Source organism: Miscanthus floridulus, chromosome 7, assembly GCF_019320115.1.
Source record: "Miscanthus floridulus cultivar M001 chromosome 7, ASM1932011v1, whole genome shotgun sequence".
In the NCBI taxonomy this organism is placed as follows: Eukaryota; Viridiplantae; Streptophyta; class Magnoliopsida; order Poales; family Poaceae; genus Miscanthus; species Miscanthus floridulus.
Window position 1 is genome coordinate 22,118,485 of NC_089586.1, and position 13,856 is coordinate 22,132,340.

The 13,856-nt window shown below is 41.3% G+C and overlaps 1 protein-coding gene across 4 annotated transcripts in view; it reads right to left on the minus strand.

Moving 5' to 3' along the window:
- LOC136466715 (calcium-transporting ATPase 5, plasma membrane-type-like) overlaps positions 1-13,600 on the minus strand; it is a 33,597-nt gene extending 19,997 nt beyond the window's left edge. The window contains exons 1-23 of one of the 4 annotated variants that reach the window (XM_066465211.1): positions 13,113-13,594; positions 12,783-13,003; positions 11,312-11,428; positions 11,165-11,222; positions 10,850-10,941; positions 10,632-10,763; positions 10,439-10,528; positions 10,163-10,232; positions 9,769-9,839; positions 9,602-9,685; positions 9,439-9,516; positions 9,283-9,354; positions 4,466-4,549; positions 4,264-4,346; positions 3,765-3,873; positions 3,639-3,694; positions 3,517-3,559; positions 3,361-3,444; positions 2,959-3,096; positions 1,984-2,046; positions 1,777-1,875; positions 832-942; positions 55-222 (exon numbers count right to left, since the gene is read on the minus strand). In XM_066465211.1, coding sequence (XP_066321308.1) covers positions 55-222; positions 832-942; positions 1,777-1,875; positions 1,984-2,046; positions 2,959-3,096; positions 3,361-3,444; positions 3,517-3,559; positions 3,639-3,694; positions 3,765-3,873; positions 4,264-4,346; positions 4,466-4,549; positions 9,283-9,354; positions 9,439-9,516; positions 9,602-9,685; positions 9,769-9,839; positions 10,163-10,232; positions 10,439-10,528; positions 10,632-10,763; positions 10,850-10,941; positions 11,165-11,222; positions 11,312-11,428; positions 12,783-12,956 — 2,076 coding nt within the window. In that variant the 5' untranslated portion in view covers positions 12,957-13,003; positions 13,113-13,594. Of the gene's footprint in view, positions 1-54; positions 223-831; positions 943-1,776; positions 1,876-1,983; positions 2,047-2,958; positions 3,097-3,360; positions 3,445-3,516; positions 3,560-3,638; positions 3,695-3,764; positions 3,874-4,263; positions 4,347-4,465; positions 4,550-9,282; positions 9,355-9,438; positions 9,517-9,601; positions 9,686-9,768; positions 9,840-10,162; positions 10,233-10,438; positions 10,529-10,631; positions 10,764-10,849; positions 10,942-11,164; positions 11,223-11,311; positions 11,429-12,782; positions 13,004-13,112 lie in introns of all 4 variants that reach the window. The other 3 variants (XM_066465209.1, XM_066465210.1, XM_066465212.1) reach the window with 3 other exon arrangements.
- Between the last annotated feature and the right edge of the window lie 256 nt (positions 13,601-13,856).

Sequence of the window (13,856 nt, forward strand, 5' to 3'; positions counted from 1 at the left end):
CAAGAGCTAGAACAAGCAACATAATTCAACACTTGCAAGTTCATGAGCATATACCTTCATCCCTATGATTCCAATAAGAGTCAATTCATTATCTGGCAATTGCCAGTTGATTCTTTGCTCCTCACTTGGAACATCCTTAAGATCAAGATTTCGATAAGCAAAAGCAATACATCGAAGACTTTGCTCAGCCATATCTTCTATAAGTTTCTTGAGTTGATTAGCCTGAAAGATCGATGTGGAAATGAGAAGTGTCAAAATACATCTTCTATTCTCAAATCTGCAATTATAGGGTTATAGCTTTCCAGGGTCGTTCCCAAGATGATTTTTTTACCATGTTTTCCTTACATATGTCCCGCAAAAATACTTATCACGTTTGAGATTGCAGCCTTCGATGCATATACTTGACCAATAGTTTCTACTAGAATATATTCTTAAAATCCTTCAAATTTATAAGATTTTGCAAATATTTTTCAATAAAATTCTACACATAATATAATTTGCATCTTGCATGTTTTCAAACTAAACAATTTCTAAGCTATTGATGTTTGTGTTTTTTAAGGTTTAACTAAATATTGTCCTACGACATGTTTGACAGGGGATTAGTTTGTTTAAGGTTCAACTCAAATCTTCTCCCAAACGACATATTTTTATGACTTGGGACAGGAATAGCTTAAAGACCATCCCAAGAACTATTAACCTGACGAAGGCTCGGCGTGAAGTTATAGTCTTCTATATGTGTGCCTTGGTTGTTCTTGTACAGGATCCTAGAATGAAATCTATTTAGGAATGGAGGGGGCAAGTGGGTAAGCCTGAAGGGACCAGTGTTTCTACCTTATCAGGTGTCATTTCATGTGTTGAGCCATCCACATCGAGCCAACTTGTGCACAAGGAAAGAACAATTTCAGCAGCTCCTTTCCAGTGTACATGAACATCCGAATCTCTCTGAAAATGGCACATGAACAAGATTACTGCTCCCTTCACTGGAATTAAGTGCCTCCGGAATGCTTTGGGTCAACAGATTTCAAATTTGAACAACAGCACGTTTGGAATTAAGTGCCTCCGGAATGCTTTGGGTCAACAGATTTCAAATTTGAACAACAGTACGTTTGGGTACTAGATCTTCAATATGAAAACAATAAGTACATTTGTATCAAGAATACTTCAACAGTGTCATATTATTAAGCACGGATAAATGACAAAGGTTAGTTGAGAAGAGACAAGCAATCTCAATATATAAGATGCAACATTTTATCCTAAAGTAATATTTGGAACTCAAACATACAGAAACAGAGCTAGAAAAAAAAAGAGTAAATTTCAGAATATGTTATCGTTTTAAGTTATATGTATTATGTAGCCTTGTACTACCTCTGTCCACAAAAGAATGCAATTGTGGGAAGCGTGCCGGTCAAAGTAGCTAATGTTTGACCAACTTTATAGTAAATAGTATTAGCATTTATATCTCCAAGTAAATTTATTATGAAAATATATTCTATAACCAATCTAATGATACTTATTTTATATCATGAATGTTAGTGCTTTTTTTATACAAATTTAGTCAAAGTTCAAACTGTTTGACTCCTCGAAAAGTGAGAATTGCATTCTTTCGTGGACGGAGGGAGTATTTAACAAAGTCTCAAAACAATTCATCCACACAGAAAGCTGGCATCAATCATTTCAACAAATAGGACACCAAAAAGCAGGAATAATGTAATAGTAAAACAGAGCTCAAACAAACAATAAAGACAAAGTGAAAAAAGAAAATGCAGATGGAATTACCGCAACCACTGCAACTCCAGCGCGCTTTTTTTCAGAGTTGAAGGGAGAGACATGAATTATAGAAGATCGTGATCTCTCCTCCGCAAATTTCATACGAAGCTATGAGGTACCAGCAGGGTAAGGAAAAAATGTCGTTATCAGAAATGAAATTAAATTTTAACAATGTCACCAGAAATAGAAGTAATTTTTAATAGCTAATAAACTTACATCAAGACCCCAAGATAGGATAGCCTTTTCTGTTGGTGAACCAGTTACCTCGACGCTACCATCCTGATAAGCCACAATTTAGGACATTATAGAGGGGATACAAATACGCAAATATGATATTTTATATCAGAAGAATAGACCGCTCTAAGTAGCATCAATGATAACAGAAGCAGTAAAGATATTGACATACACAGAGACCAAGTAGCTAAGAATTTAGATATGCCAAACTTATAAGACAAAATCACAAAATACATCCAGAATAACCATTTCATCAGTTTCAACAGTAATAAAACTGAAAAAATTTAAAACTTAAGCTCCGGCACCCACCAAGGATGGTCCCCTCAAGTCGCCAGGCATCTTTGTTGATTAGAGATTTTGATTAAACCAATTTGGTGGGCAAAGCCTTTTGCTGTATCACCAGTCATTTCCTTAAAATGGATAAAAGGATCTCTCTTTTACGGACATGAACTGACTCCCAAGTCCTACGTAGCCTATCTCCACTTTACTAAGCCACATATCTCATACTTCCCAAATAAATAGATTTTTTTTTGGCGAACACGCAGGAGAGCTGCATATCATTATATTAAGAAGAAAAAGGTTTGTAACCCATACACCAAACAACCAGACACACACCAACGAAAAAACTACATGCTCGCCTGTAAAATTAAAACTTTCCCAAATAAATAGATAGAAACCCAATTAACTGGCCATTGATCTAGGAACTATTCATTTAGATTTTTTTTCTCAAACACGCAGGAGAAAAACTAAATGAGGACAAAGAAATCCATCCCCCTACACCCCCAGACACCCATTGAAAAAAAAAAATTGTGTGCAGTGTTCGTGCGACAGTACCACAAAATCAACAGCCCAAGTTAAAAGCTGAATACAAAGTAGCTGCAACTGTCTTACAAAATTATTTCATAAAGAACTATCTAAGTTCACCTTTGTAGTTGTGTGATGAGAACATAACATTACCTGTGCCTCAAACACACTGCCTGAGGTATTCTGTGCAATTCCTTCAAGTAGAAGTGAGACTACAGTAGGTGATAGTTTATCAACATTACCAGCAGTTTGCAGCTTTACTTCACCGACAATCGATTGCACAACAGTCATCTTGAACAACAAAAATTTCCAGGGTCAAATAATCACAAAACCAGAGGCAATTTACTACTCCCTCCGTTCGAAATTATAAGACGTTTTGGCTTTCTAGATACATTGTTTTTGCTATGCATTTAGACATACACTATGTCTAGTTACATAGTAAAAGACATGTATCTAGAAAAGCCAAAACATCTTATAATTTAAAACAGAAAGAGTACATAGTATCAACTAATAAAGAATAAGTACAAGGCCCATTTCAAAACAAAAACAACTAACCTGGTTCAATGTTAATGTACCAGTCTTGTCACTACAAATAGTTGTAGCTGAACCCATTGTTTCACAGGCAGAAAGCCTCCGCACCTGAATTGACATGCTTAGCAACATGTGATAACGGGAAGAATACATCATAAACTAATCTGGAGAAATATGTACCAGTGCTTTGTCGGCCATCATTTTTTGCATGGAATAAGCCAGACTGATGAAATGGGAAAAGGACAATGAGAAATTAAAATAAAATAGAATATTAAAGAAAACGCCAGAATATATTAGCTCACGTTAGTGTGACAGCCAGTGGTAAGCCCTCAGGTACAGCGACAACAACAATAGTTACCTAGATGATTCAGCAGTATAAGATTTAATAAAAAAAAATCTACAATGTACTAAAAACAGCCACTACATACCGCAACAGTTAGCATCTTTATTGAACCAAATATTGCAGATTTCGCACTCATGTGCCTCTTAACAAACTGAACAGAACCATCTGAATTTGTAGTATGTCCTGTAAAATATCTGGAAGCAAAGAGAAAAAAAAATTCTAATTTGACATATATACAGCAGATTTACAGCAGAAAAAAAAGATCTGCAGTATGTTGTCATTTTGAGCCCTATAGGATAAAACTATGGGGGGGACACGAAAAGGGAAATAATAAGTCTGATGCTGTTTGTCTCGCTCTCACATATAGATCAGTTCATAATGAGTCATAGGTCATTTCTAATAGATATGGAACATTATATTGTCAGTGGTGTCTGCAATATGCTTTGTAGCGCTTTAGCAGTTCCAGAATACTAAAAGGACAAAAAAATAGTGTTGTGAATCAGCGTGACAGCCTGCCCTTCAACTGTAGGGTTACCTGAGCTATTCGAATTTTAATCATCAAGACTTACAGATATTGTTATTACCTTGCAAAGAGGACTACGAGGACGATAGCAGCAACAGAAAGCCCTACGATACCTATGAATGTTGCTACTCCATTCAACCGCACCTTAAAGAGAAAAGATAAACCCATGAAGTACACCATAAAATGTAAGCAAGGCTTTAGAGTATCATAGCACAATGCACAATTCCTGATCAAATCATCAGTGAAAGATAAAAGGGTGAAACCTGCAGAGGAGTTTCTTCATTGTTGTCTTCTGAAATACTGGCCATTAATAAACCCCATTCGGTGTTAAGGCCAACTGCCGTTACCTGCAAAGAACTGGAAACGTTCATATACACAAAACACCCATGCCTTATCGCAAAGCCTGTTAATAAGGACATTTCTTAAGGGTGTCACGAACTAACTCGCACTATTAATTACTCTAGCTGAAAGTGTAATCCTTTGTACAATCTACAGCAATAATTAAAAGTCCATATACACACCAATGAACAACAGATATGGAATGGGTGTATTTTGCTAGGTTTAGTTTTACATCGGAAGTTGATGGTGGCGGATCACAACATATAAGTCAGGGGTGTTAGAGTATATTTGGTAGTTAGGATTGTAATCCGATATTGACATATGTATACAGGCGAGGGAACTTGCTCCCCAAGTCAGAAGTCTCTGTACTTTATATATACTGCCTGAGAGGCTCAATACGATCTATCCCACACATAATACCCAATCTACGGCACTCTCAGGGGGCAACCCTCACCTATCAAGACTAGTATTTTGGGCAGAGTTAAGCCTAAGGCTTTGTCTGGTTGTGGAATCTGATGGGCCTGGGACTGGAAGGGCGTCTAAAACGATTTTTTTTTACACTTTTTGTAAACTAATTTTAAATCTAACACTGTTTAATTTTTTTTTCCAAAACTAACACTTTTGCCTGCGCCTATTTCTCTGGCGCGGCGAAACGCCTGTGTCGCATCATGCATGGTGGTGCGGCGAGAGGGATAACGTGGCGACGACCGGGGCGCTGACCGGTGACGTGGCAGGGTTTGCCGCGCCACTGATCTTGGCGCGGCAGTGACCCGCCACGGCGCATGGCGCGGCAATCCGCTTATTAATTCGCGGGCGGTGCAGCAGGCCTTCGCGGAAGGTAGGGGTCCCGGCCTCCCCTGTGCCGTGCGTGCGCAGAAGCGACAGCGCCTTTTCAGAGTCTAGCAGCGGAGGGCTTTTCAGATCCTAATCCTTCAGATCGGGCGTACCTAGTGCAGAGAGCTCCCGCTCTGTGCGGGGTCTAGGGAAGGGTGTCAGTGGCAAGCCTTACCCTCGCCTGTGCAATGCGAGGAGACCGTGACTCGAACCCGGGACCTTCCGATCACAGGCAGTAAGACTCTACCGCTTGCACCAGGCCCGCCCTTCATCCTAATCCTTCAGATCGACGTGCATTATTTGATGTGCTCTTGTCACCTCACTGGATTCATGGCCTTACTCCATCCACGTCGTGTGGTGCATCATATGATTCTCTGCTGCCATGGATTCTCCTGTCCCTTGGGTCTACCATGCGTTTTCTTCATGTTGCTGCAAACCCTACGTCAAGCATCTATCCTCTTCAGAAAATAGAGGAAAAAAGTCGTTTTAAATTAACAAAATGTTTGTAGTACTACTTTATCCACAGATTAAAAAGAAATATAGTACTCCCTCTGTCAAAGAGAGTGCCGCTATGAGATTCGAGCCAGTGAAACTTTCTTAAATTTTACTAAATTTATAGAAAATATTAGCAACATTTGTATCTCTAAATAAGTTTACAGTAAACTTATTCAGTGATTTATCGAATGATACAACACTATAAATAATAATATTATATATTTGATCAAAGTGAAAAATATGTGACTACTCAGAGAGTGAGAATCACACTGTTTATGGGATGGAAGGAGCAAGTGATACCGGTATTTTTCTTAAACAATGGAACTAGTAATATAAACCTATAAAAATGTGAAACGAAAACTGTTTATATATATCCATGTCAATGCATGGATGTATGCATAGTTTATTTACAATTTATAATAACTATTATAAAAGTATGGCCACAGGAAAGGTCTTGTCATGGCGCATGGGTAGCTGCAAAGTGAAACGAAACATTTATGCGGCATGCCAAATTGCCAATAATTGGAGCCCTAAAAATATTCGGAGCTATAGGAAGGAGATCGCTAGCTCACGAGACGGATGGACGACGCATGGCCGGAGACGACGCGTCAAATCGTCCCTTCTTCTCCATCAAAAGTTGCGTCCAGTCCAGCAGATCGATGCACGCGCGCGGCGGGCATCCAGATCACTGGTCCATTTCGCGCCGGCGCTTTTGCCGGCCGGTCAATATGCGTCGGCTTCATGGCGAAACCTAGGTCGTGTTTTAATAGCTTATCTGGCAAGCGCTTCTCAGATAAGCAGCACAAATATAGTAAAAGCGACGGTCAAAATAAGCTGATCTAATCTAGCTTCTGCTTTTTAGTATAAATGGGAGCTGTGGAAATAAGCGTGGCCAGAATAAGCTGCTGAAAAGCGTGACGTTTGGCTGTTTATTTCAGCTTATTTTGACCATAAGCAGCTTATAAGTTGTACCAAAGAGGCCCCTAGACTAGCCGTGGAAGCTAGCTCTGGGCTCTGGCTGGCCGCCATGGATGAGTTGTGCTAGCGGTGTGCACTGGATGCTAGCTGACTGCATGCGCCGATTATGGAAACGCGTACATTGCATATTTGCATGCTAAGGACATTTTTAGATTGCTTGTATGCAATGTGAGTTCCATAATCGGAGTACACCTTAAATAAAAGACCAATATACAAGCACGCACAGCACAGACTCTGAAAAGGCGCTGTCGCTTCTGAAACGCCCTCCGCTGCCAGACTCTGAAAAGTCGTTGTCGCTTCTGCGCACGCACGACACAGGGGAGGCCGGGACCCCTACCTTCCGCGAAGGCCTGCTGCACCGCCCACGAATTGCTCACTGCTAGGGGTGCTTAGTTAGTTAGCATGCTTGGTCGCTGTACTCTCAGACTCAGGTGATGTAGCTTTAGAAATCAGGGAAGGTGTGGGGGTGAGTGTTTTTGGGTCTATGTATGACTCCTTATTCTTCTACTAATACAAATGATACGCAGCTCTCCTGCGTGTTCGAGAAAAAAATAAAAATAAGCGGATTGCCGCGCCATGCGCCGTGGCGTGTCACTGTCGTGCCAAGATCGGTGGCGCGGCAGACCCTGCCACGTCACCGGTCAGCGCCCCGATCGTCACCACGTCATCCCTCTCGCCGCGCCACCATGCATGGCGCGGCACAGGCGTTTCGCCGCGCCAGGGAAATAGGCACGGGCAAAAGTGTTAGTTTTGGAGAAAAAAAATTTAAACAGTGTTAGATTTAAAATTAGTTTACAAAAAGTGTTAAAAATAAAAATAAAAATCTCTAAAACAATGAAACCAATGTTATAACCTTTAAGCATGAGCACCCTACTATGGATTTCGTTGGCGATTATGCACCATGAATCCAATGGAAGGCTATTTTGTCCACACCAGCAATGAGGTCTAGCGGTCTATTAGGGCCTAATCAGTTAGAATTGGACTGCATGAGTAAGCAAAAAGTAGGTCATTAAATCATCGGCAATTTGGCAAACGTGATTGCAGGGTGCAAGAAAGGCGCTAGGAGAAATACCGAAGGAGGACTAAATGCAGATGGCCAAGCAAGGGAAGCAGAGCTAAAGTGATGAATCAGCAAGGGAGCTGTTGCCGAGCCATACAGCAAGTTAAGGTAGGAATTGGAATGCTAGAGGAAGGGAAATGGGATACCCAGGGGAGGAGGGGGGGTATAAAGGGAGGAGGGGGGTGTAAATAAACAGCAGTGACCTAGTAATGTGGGAGTCCTGTAAAGGGAGGAGGGGGGTGTAAATAAATGGGACACCCAGTGTCACCAAGAACGTGGTACAGGTACAATGCCACATTCATCATCAGGGGAACAGGGGAACAATTTCGTCTTAGCCTTGGCAAAACCTATCTTAAATAGTGTTCCATGTTCCTCAACAGCTGCTGTTTTTAAACTCGTCCGAATGTCCAGGTTCTTCAAATGGTAGAGGAATGACATTTGTGGTGTTTGGCCAGTGCTTCTGCTTCTCAGGAGCTCAAGCAGGTCATGATCAGGCTTTTTATTTTTGCAGTGGCGCAAATTTCTTTTTAGCTATGGATTAGTGTAAGTAGGGTGTGTTGGGAAGGTTTGTTCTAGCCCTCACATTTGTAAGATTTCCTTTCTTAATAAAATGACAAGCATCTCTCATACGTTGTTCAAGAAAAAAAATGTTCCTCGACCCAATCGACCTAGGAACTTGGTGACTACAGAATTTTTTTTTTTTTTTTGAAAATGGAAGAGAACTTCCCGCCTCTGCGTGTCCGCACACAGCGACTACAATATTACATAGTTGGTATTGTTGATGTATCAGGGGAACAAGAGATGCAGAAATCATGTATGACAGAGTCTATTGTCAAATTTCCAGGTGACTACAGATATAGGATACCCCTTTGACAGAGGCCGGCCTTCTTTCTCTTCTTGGAAAAAACTCTTCTGTGAAGAGCCAAACTTCAGGCTTTTAGAATGAGAGATGATAAACGTGTAGCTTTTTTCCTCTGTTTAAATCTCCTCTCTTAGGCCTCCCTGGTTTTTGGCCTGCGGTTCCCTTCACGCCGTGGCTACCTAAGCCCTCCGGCTGGTTGGTTTGTTGTTATTTCTCTACCTTTTGTACAGGTTCCTGATTTATTTAATAAAATCCTACAGTGGGGCTTCCCTGCTGTATTTCCCGTTCAAAAAAAAGGGATACCCCTTTGTAATTGTAAGTTGTTAAGGTATAATAGTCAAGGGTGTTAGTTCTTAACACAAGTGAGGCACTGGAAATATTCTCGGGAGTGGGTAAACATACACTTAAACAATACAAATTGAGCCTAGCCACTTTTTCTTCAAGAACATGTAGTTTTCAGAACAAAATAGAAAAATAAGCAAGGAGTAAGGAGGCAAAATACAATCACTCACCAACATGGTACCAAAACCATCAGCAACTTTGCATCCAGCCATTAAAAAGGGTGACTTCTGATCCTTCATAACCTAACAGAAGAAGCATTGTTTAGTGTGTCTGCTAACCATTGGGAAACTGATTCTAGGTAGTGTAAACTGTAAAATGTGGCCTACAATCTTGCTTTCCCCAGTCATACTGGACTCATCAATGGCAAGAGAATGACCGCTGATTACAACACCATCAGCTGGGACCTAAAAATGCCATTTCGATACGATTATAATGTCAGGAACACAAACATTAGCCATAAATCAAAGCAAAACATATTTGCTTCCTTACCTGATCACCGATTTTTAAAGCCACAATATCACCAACTACAATATCAAATATTGATACTTGAATCCGTCTACCACCCCTAATAACCTGAACAACACAGAATGATGAAATTAAATTAGAGTGCTACAATCTATTGACCCAAACTTGTATGGTAGTTTCCTTTCACAAACCTCCACTTGTATGTTTTGCTTCTCCTCATTGAGGTGTTGGAACTGCAGTGATTGCTTGTAGTCACTAACAGCTACCACAATAAGAGAAGAAAATAGTTAGGGGTGGAACTTTTATTCTCAATAGAAAATCGTTTAGCAAAGGCGAAAAACAAGCACTAAAAAAAAACTATACAGCAACCTGGAAGCATATCAGTAAGGATTCAATCCTGCACACTACAAACATATTACTGAACGTAAGGATAATAACGAATCTGGATTCTATCTCCCAAAATTACAGCGTTTACTCAGAAAATTCAAGAATAAGTGAACCCATGATTTGCATCATCCTATTGTATTATGTTGCTTAGAGCATTAATGAATATAGAGATTAGAGGGTAAAAAACAAGCATCATACCAGTAACGACTATCACAAGAAAAACCGCAAATGCAATACTAGTGCCATCATACCAGCCTTCTTTGATACCCTGGTGAAACCCTTGGAGTTAGAACTAATAAACAAAACATATGTTTAAAAGCATAACTGTATAGGTGAAGTGCAACAAAAACATTGTTTCTGAAAGCTTATATAACAGACTTCAAATCATAAGCAGATAAGCATCAATAGCAAATGATCGATAAACGATAGCATAAAAGGAACAGGAAAAACATATGATAGACTAAAGGAATTGACCTCAGTTGCAATGCCCAGTGCTAGAGAAATTACTGCAGCTATGATAAGGATAACTAGCGTCACGTCCTGGCAGGCCTCCCAAAGAAAAACCTGTAGAAACAGAACCGCCCCCACCAAAAGAAAAAAAAATGTTAACTGTTAAAGCAATAGCTTTAATAGAGTAATCACAGTTAAATCGGGTAAGGAAGCTTGCCCAAAAGCTCCTTCCTTTCTTGCGAGGATATCTGTTAGGCCCAAAAGCATTTGCCCTGCATGACAAATCTGCCTCATCGCCATGAATTCCCTTCTCTAGGTTGGTTTTCAGTAAATTTGCGAGCCCTTTGACCTAATTTTCAAAGAAGACAGGCATGCCTTAATTGGCTGTCCACAAGTTGGAGACTCAAATTTACTTTCAAAGATAATGATACATGCCCCTCCATATTCTTGCAGAGCAGAATAATTATGATCCCTAGTCATCACTGTCAGCTGCTCCTCTCCAATTCCAAACCCCCGCGGGAGAATTTCTGCATAAAAAGAACAATAATGAAGTATTACAAAAGTAGTATTGCCATTTTTGCACAACTATAGATAAATATGCCGTTAGGTCCTCAACTTAGTAGCAACCAATCCTTGACAAAGATGTTGATCATGTGGACAAATGTCACCGATAATTACAACTAAGATATTGACACTTGTACTCTCCGTGAAACCTAAAACTAAAAGGCATCTATTATCCCAAACAGTTACCTGGTAACTCTGTGTCATGATTCTGCTTTTCCCCAGCCTCTTTGAATAGTAAAGCGGCCTGATTGCATTCGAACTCAAATCCATCAAACGAAAAAGGTGCAGCATTGTATAAAAATGCATTAAAGGAACATAATATAGAATGAATACCCGTATGACTTGGGCATGGGCCCTTATCTTCCTCCTTATTTGTTCCTTCTCCTCTTCCTTTTTTAGGTCAAGCGTGTATCTGAATCGTCGAGAAGCATTGAGGACAAGTGCAGCTTGCTGCCAAAGGAAAAAAAAACACAATAAGAAAGTGTAAAAATTAGTGAACAGATAAAAACAGTTAAGACTGAATGTGCAGCAGCAATAGTTGAAGTAATTATTGGAAATTTCAGAACAAGCATGTCCGAAGCACAGGAAACCATGCATGAACTAGTTAAGATTTTTGTTTCCCTCAATTGTTGTTTGTTAAAAATAAGAAGGTACACCCTCTTCTCTTAAAGACAAGGGTGTTTCAATGTGTTCTTTGTTATTAGAATCTGGGCGGTCCAGCTATTTCACAATCAATATTGGCCATATGCCCAAAGCAAATGATATCGCTATAACATAGTTTTGTAATATTATAATTTTACCAACTGTCACTAACATATACTCCCTCCATCACAAATTATAAGTCATTCCAAGAATCTTGGAGAGTCAAAGCATCTCAAGTTTGACCAAATTTATATGATAAGATAATAACATTTATGATACCAACTAAGTATTATTAGGTTCTTCATTAATTATATTTTTATAGTATATCTACTTAATGTCATAAATCTGAGTGAAATGCACTGGGGTCCTTAAACTTTTTCTAGATTCCCACTTAGGTCCATAAACTCTTTATGTATCAAAAAGAAAATTAAGGACCCAGAGCCTGAGTCTATGGAACTAGATGAGAATTTGGGAAAAGTTAAGGACCGTGGTGCATTTTACTCTTTATCTTAGTATTAACCAGAAGCAATGCTGTATTTACTTCAGGTATCAAGTCCACCCAATAGACTAATCCAATATACAAATAAAAAGGGTGTCACCAAATTATGACTTAATAATCCTTGCTATTAGTTCACAACACATGCACTTGGACCAAAGGGCTAAGGAGGCATTGGGATGCTATGAGGGCTGTGAATTTTAAGTATCTCATTAGGAAACAAAAGCAACAGTGTGGCATCCGGCCATACCCAAAGAAAGCCAAATTTTAGACTTACCAGTGCTAGTTCATCTCACTAAATTTTCTTTTGGGTAATCACAAAATAAGATTTGGGTTGGGTGATGAAGTGAATTGGAATGAGCAGTCAAGGTTTACAACATTCAGTGGTACTAACAATAATGTCCTAAACTAAATACCTCAATGTATGCTTCGCTAAATCAGACATCAACACATACATTAATAATTATAATCTAATTCTAATAATAGCCAAAATTCCGCATCAGACCAACACTTATATTTAGTAATGCGGACAAAACTAAACCACATTACCCAGAATTACAGAAAGCGGCTACAACAAAGCAGGCACTCAAGTCAGCGTAGCAGAAGGTAGAGGGCACAGCACAGCGAATTCAAAATAGTGGCCGGGACTGGGGGTCAGGTACTCACCCTCCAGCGCCGCAGCCGCTCGACGGGGGCGCGCTTGGCGGGGATGTCGAACGGGTCGGCGTCGGGACCACGCACGTCGATGCCGAGCACGTCGGCGCAGTCGTCGTCGTCGATCTCGTCGCGGCGACGCTGGTACCGCCCGGGCGACGCCTCGAGCGCCTGCCCCCCGGCCATCGCTGCGCCGCTTGCTCAGGAGAGATGACACCGCACCCCTCCCCGATCTGCAGCCACATTCCGCGCAAGCACATCAGTCAGCAAACCTCGAATTCCGAGAACCCCACTAACGAGCGGGAGCGCCCGCGCGCGGCGAGCGGGCGGTACGGCAGCCACCTCGGGGCGGGCGGGCACGCGCGCGCGGTGACAGCTACAGCGCTCCGGCGACGCAGCGGGTCGCCGTGGCGGGAAGGCGAGGGGACGGGAGGGAAGGTGGTGTAGTGGGGGAGAACCGGAGAAGGCGTGCGGCGGAGGAAACGAAGCGGGCGGGGGTCCAAATCGGGCGCTTGTCTCGCTCGCTTTCCCGTTTCCGCGTTGCTTCCTCGCTCGTTCCCCTGCTTTTTTCGTGCTTCACGCTCCCGGATCCTCGCTTCCTCTTTTCCTTTTGCCGCTGCTGCGCTTTAAACGCGCAGGTCGCGGCGGGGGCGAGGTTTGGGTGACGGATCGGTTTCCTTTCGAAAGTGTTTCGGCGGGCGCGGGCGCCGGGAGAGAGAAGACGAGACGAGAAAGTAAGCCGGCGAGGGAGACGGGGCCCGCCGGGCCACCCGCACAGGAACCACGCCGCTGGCGCTGGGACTTGGGGGAAGGGTGGCGACTAGACTTTTGGTGGGAGACGCTTAGGCCTCGTTTGGATATAGGAATTTCAGAGAAAATTTATAGGAATCTATTTTTTTGGAAAGGGTTTCAAAAATACTGTTTGGAATGAAGGAAACTTCAACAGTAAAATATAGGAAAGTTTCCTACCACCATTCATTTCACGGGAAACAAAACATCCAGTCCAAACCAATGAATTCATGAAGACCGAGACAACAAGAGAAGAGAAACAAAAAAAATAATGTTACTTTCTGCGTTTTTTCTGTG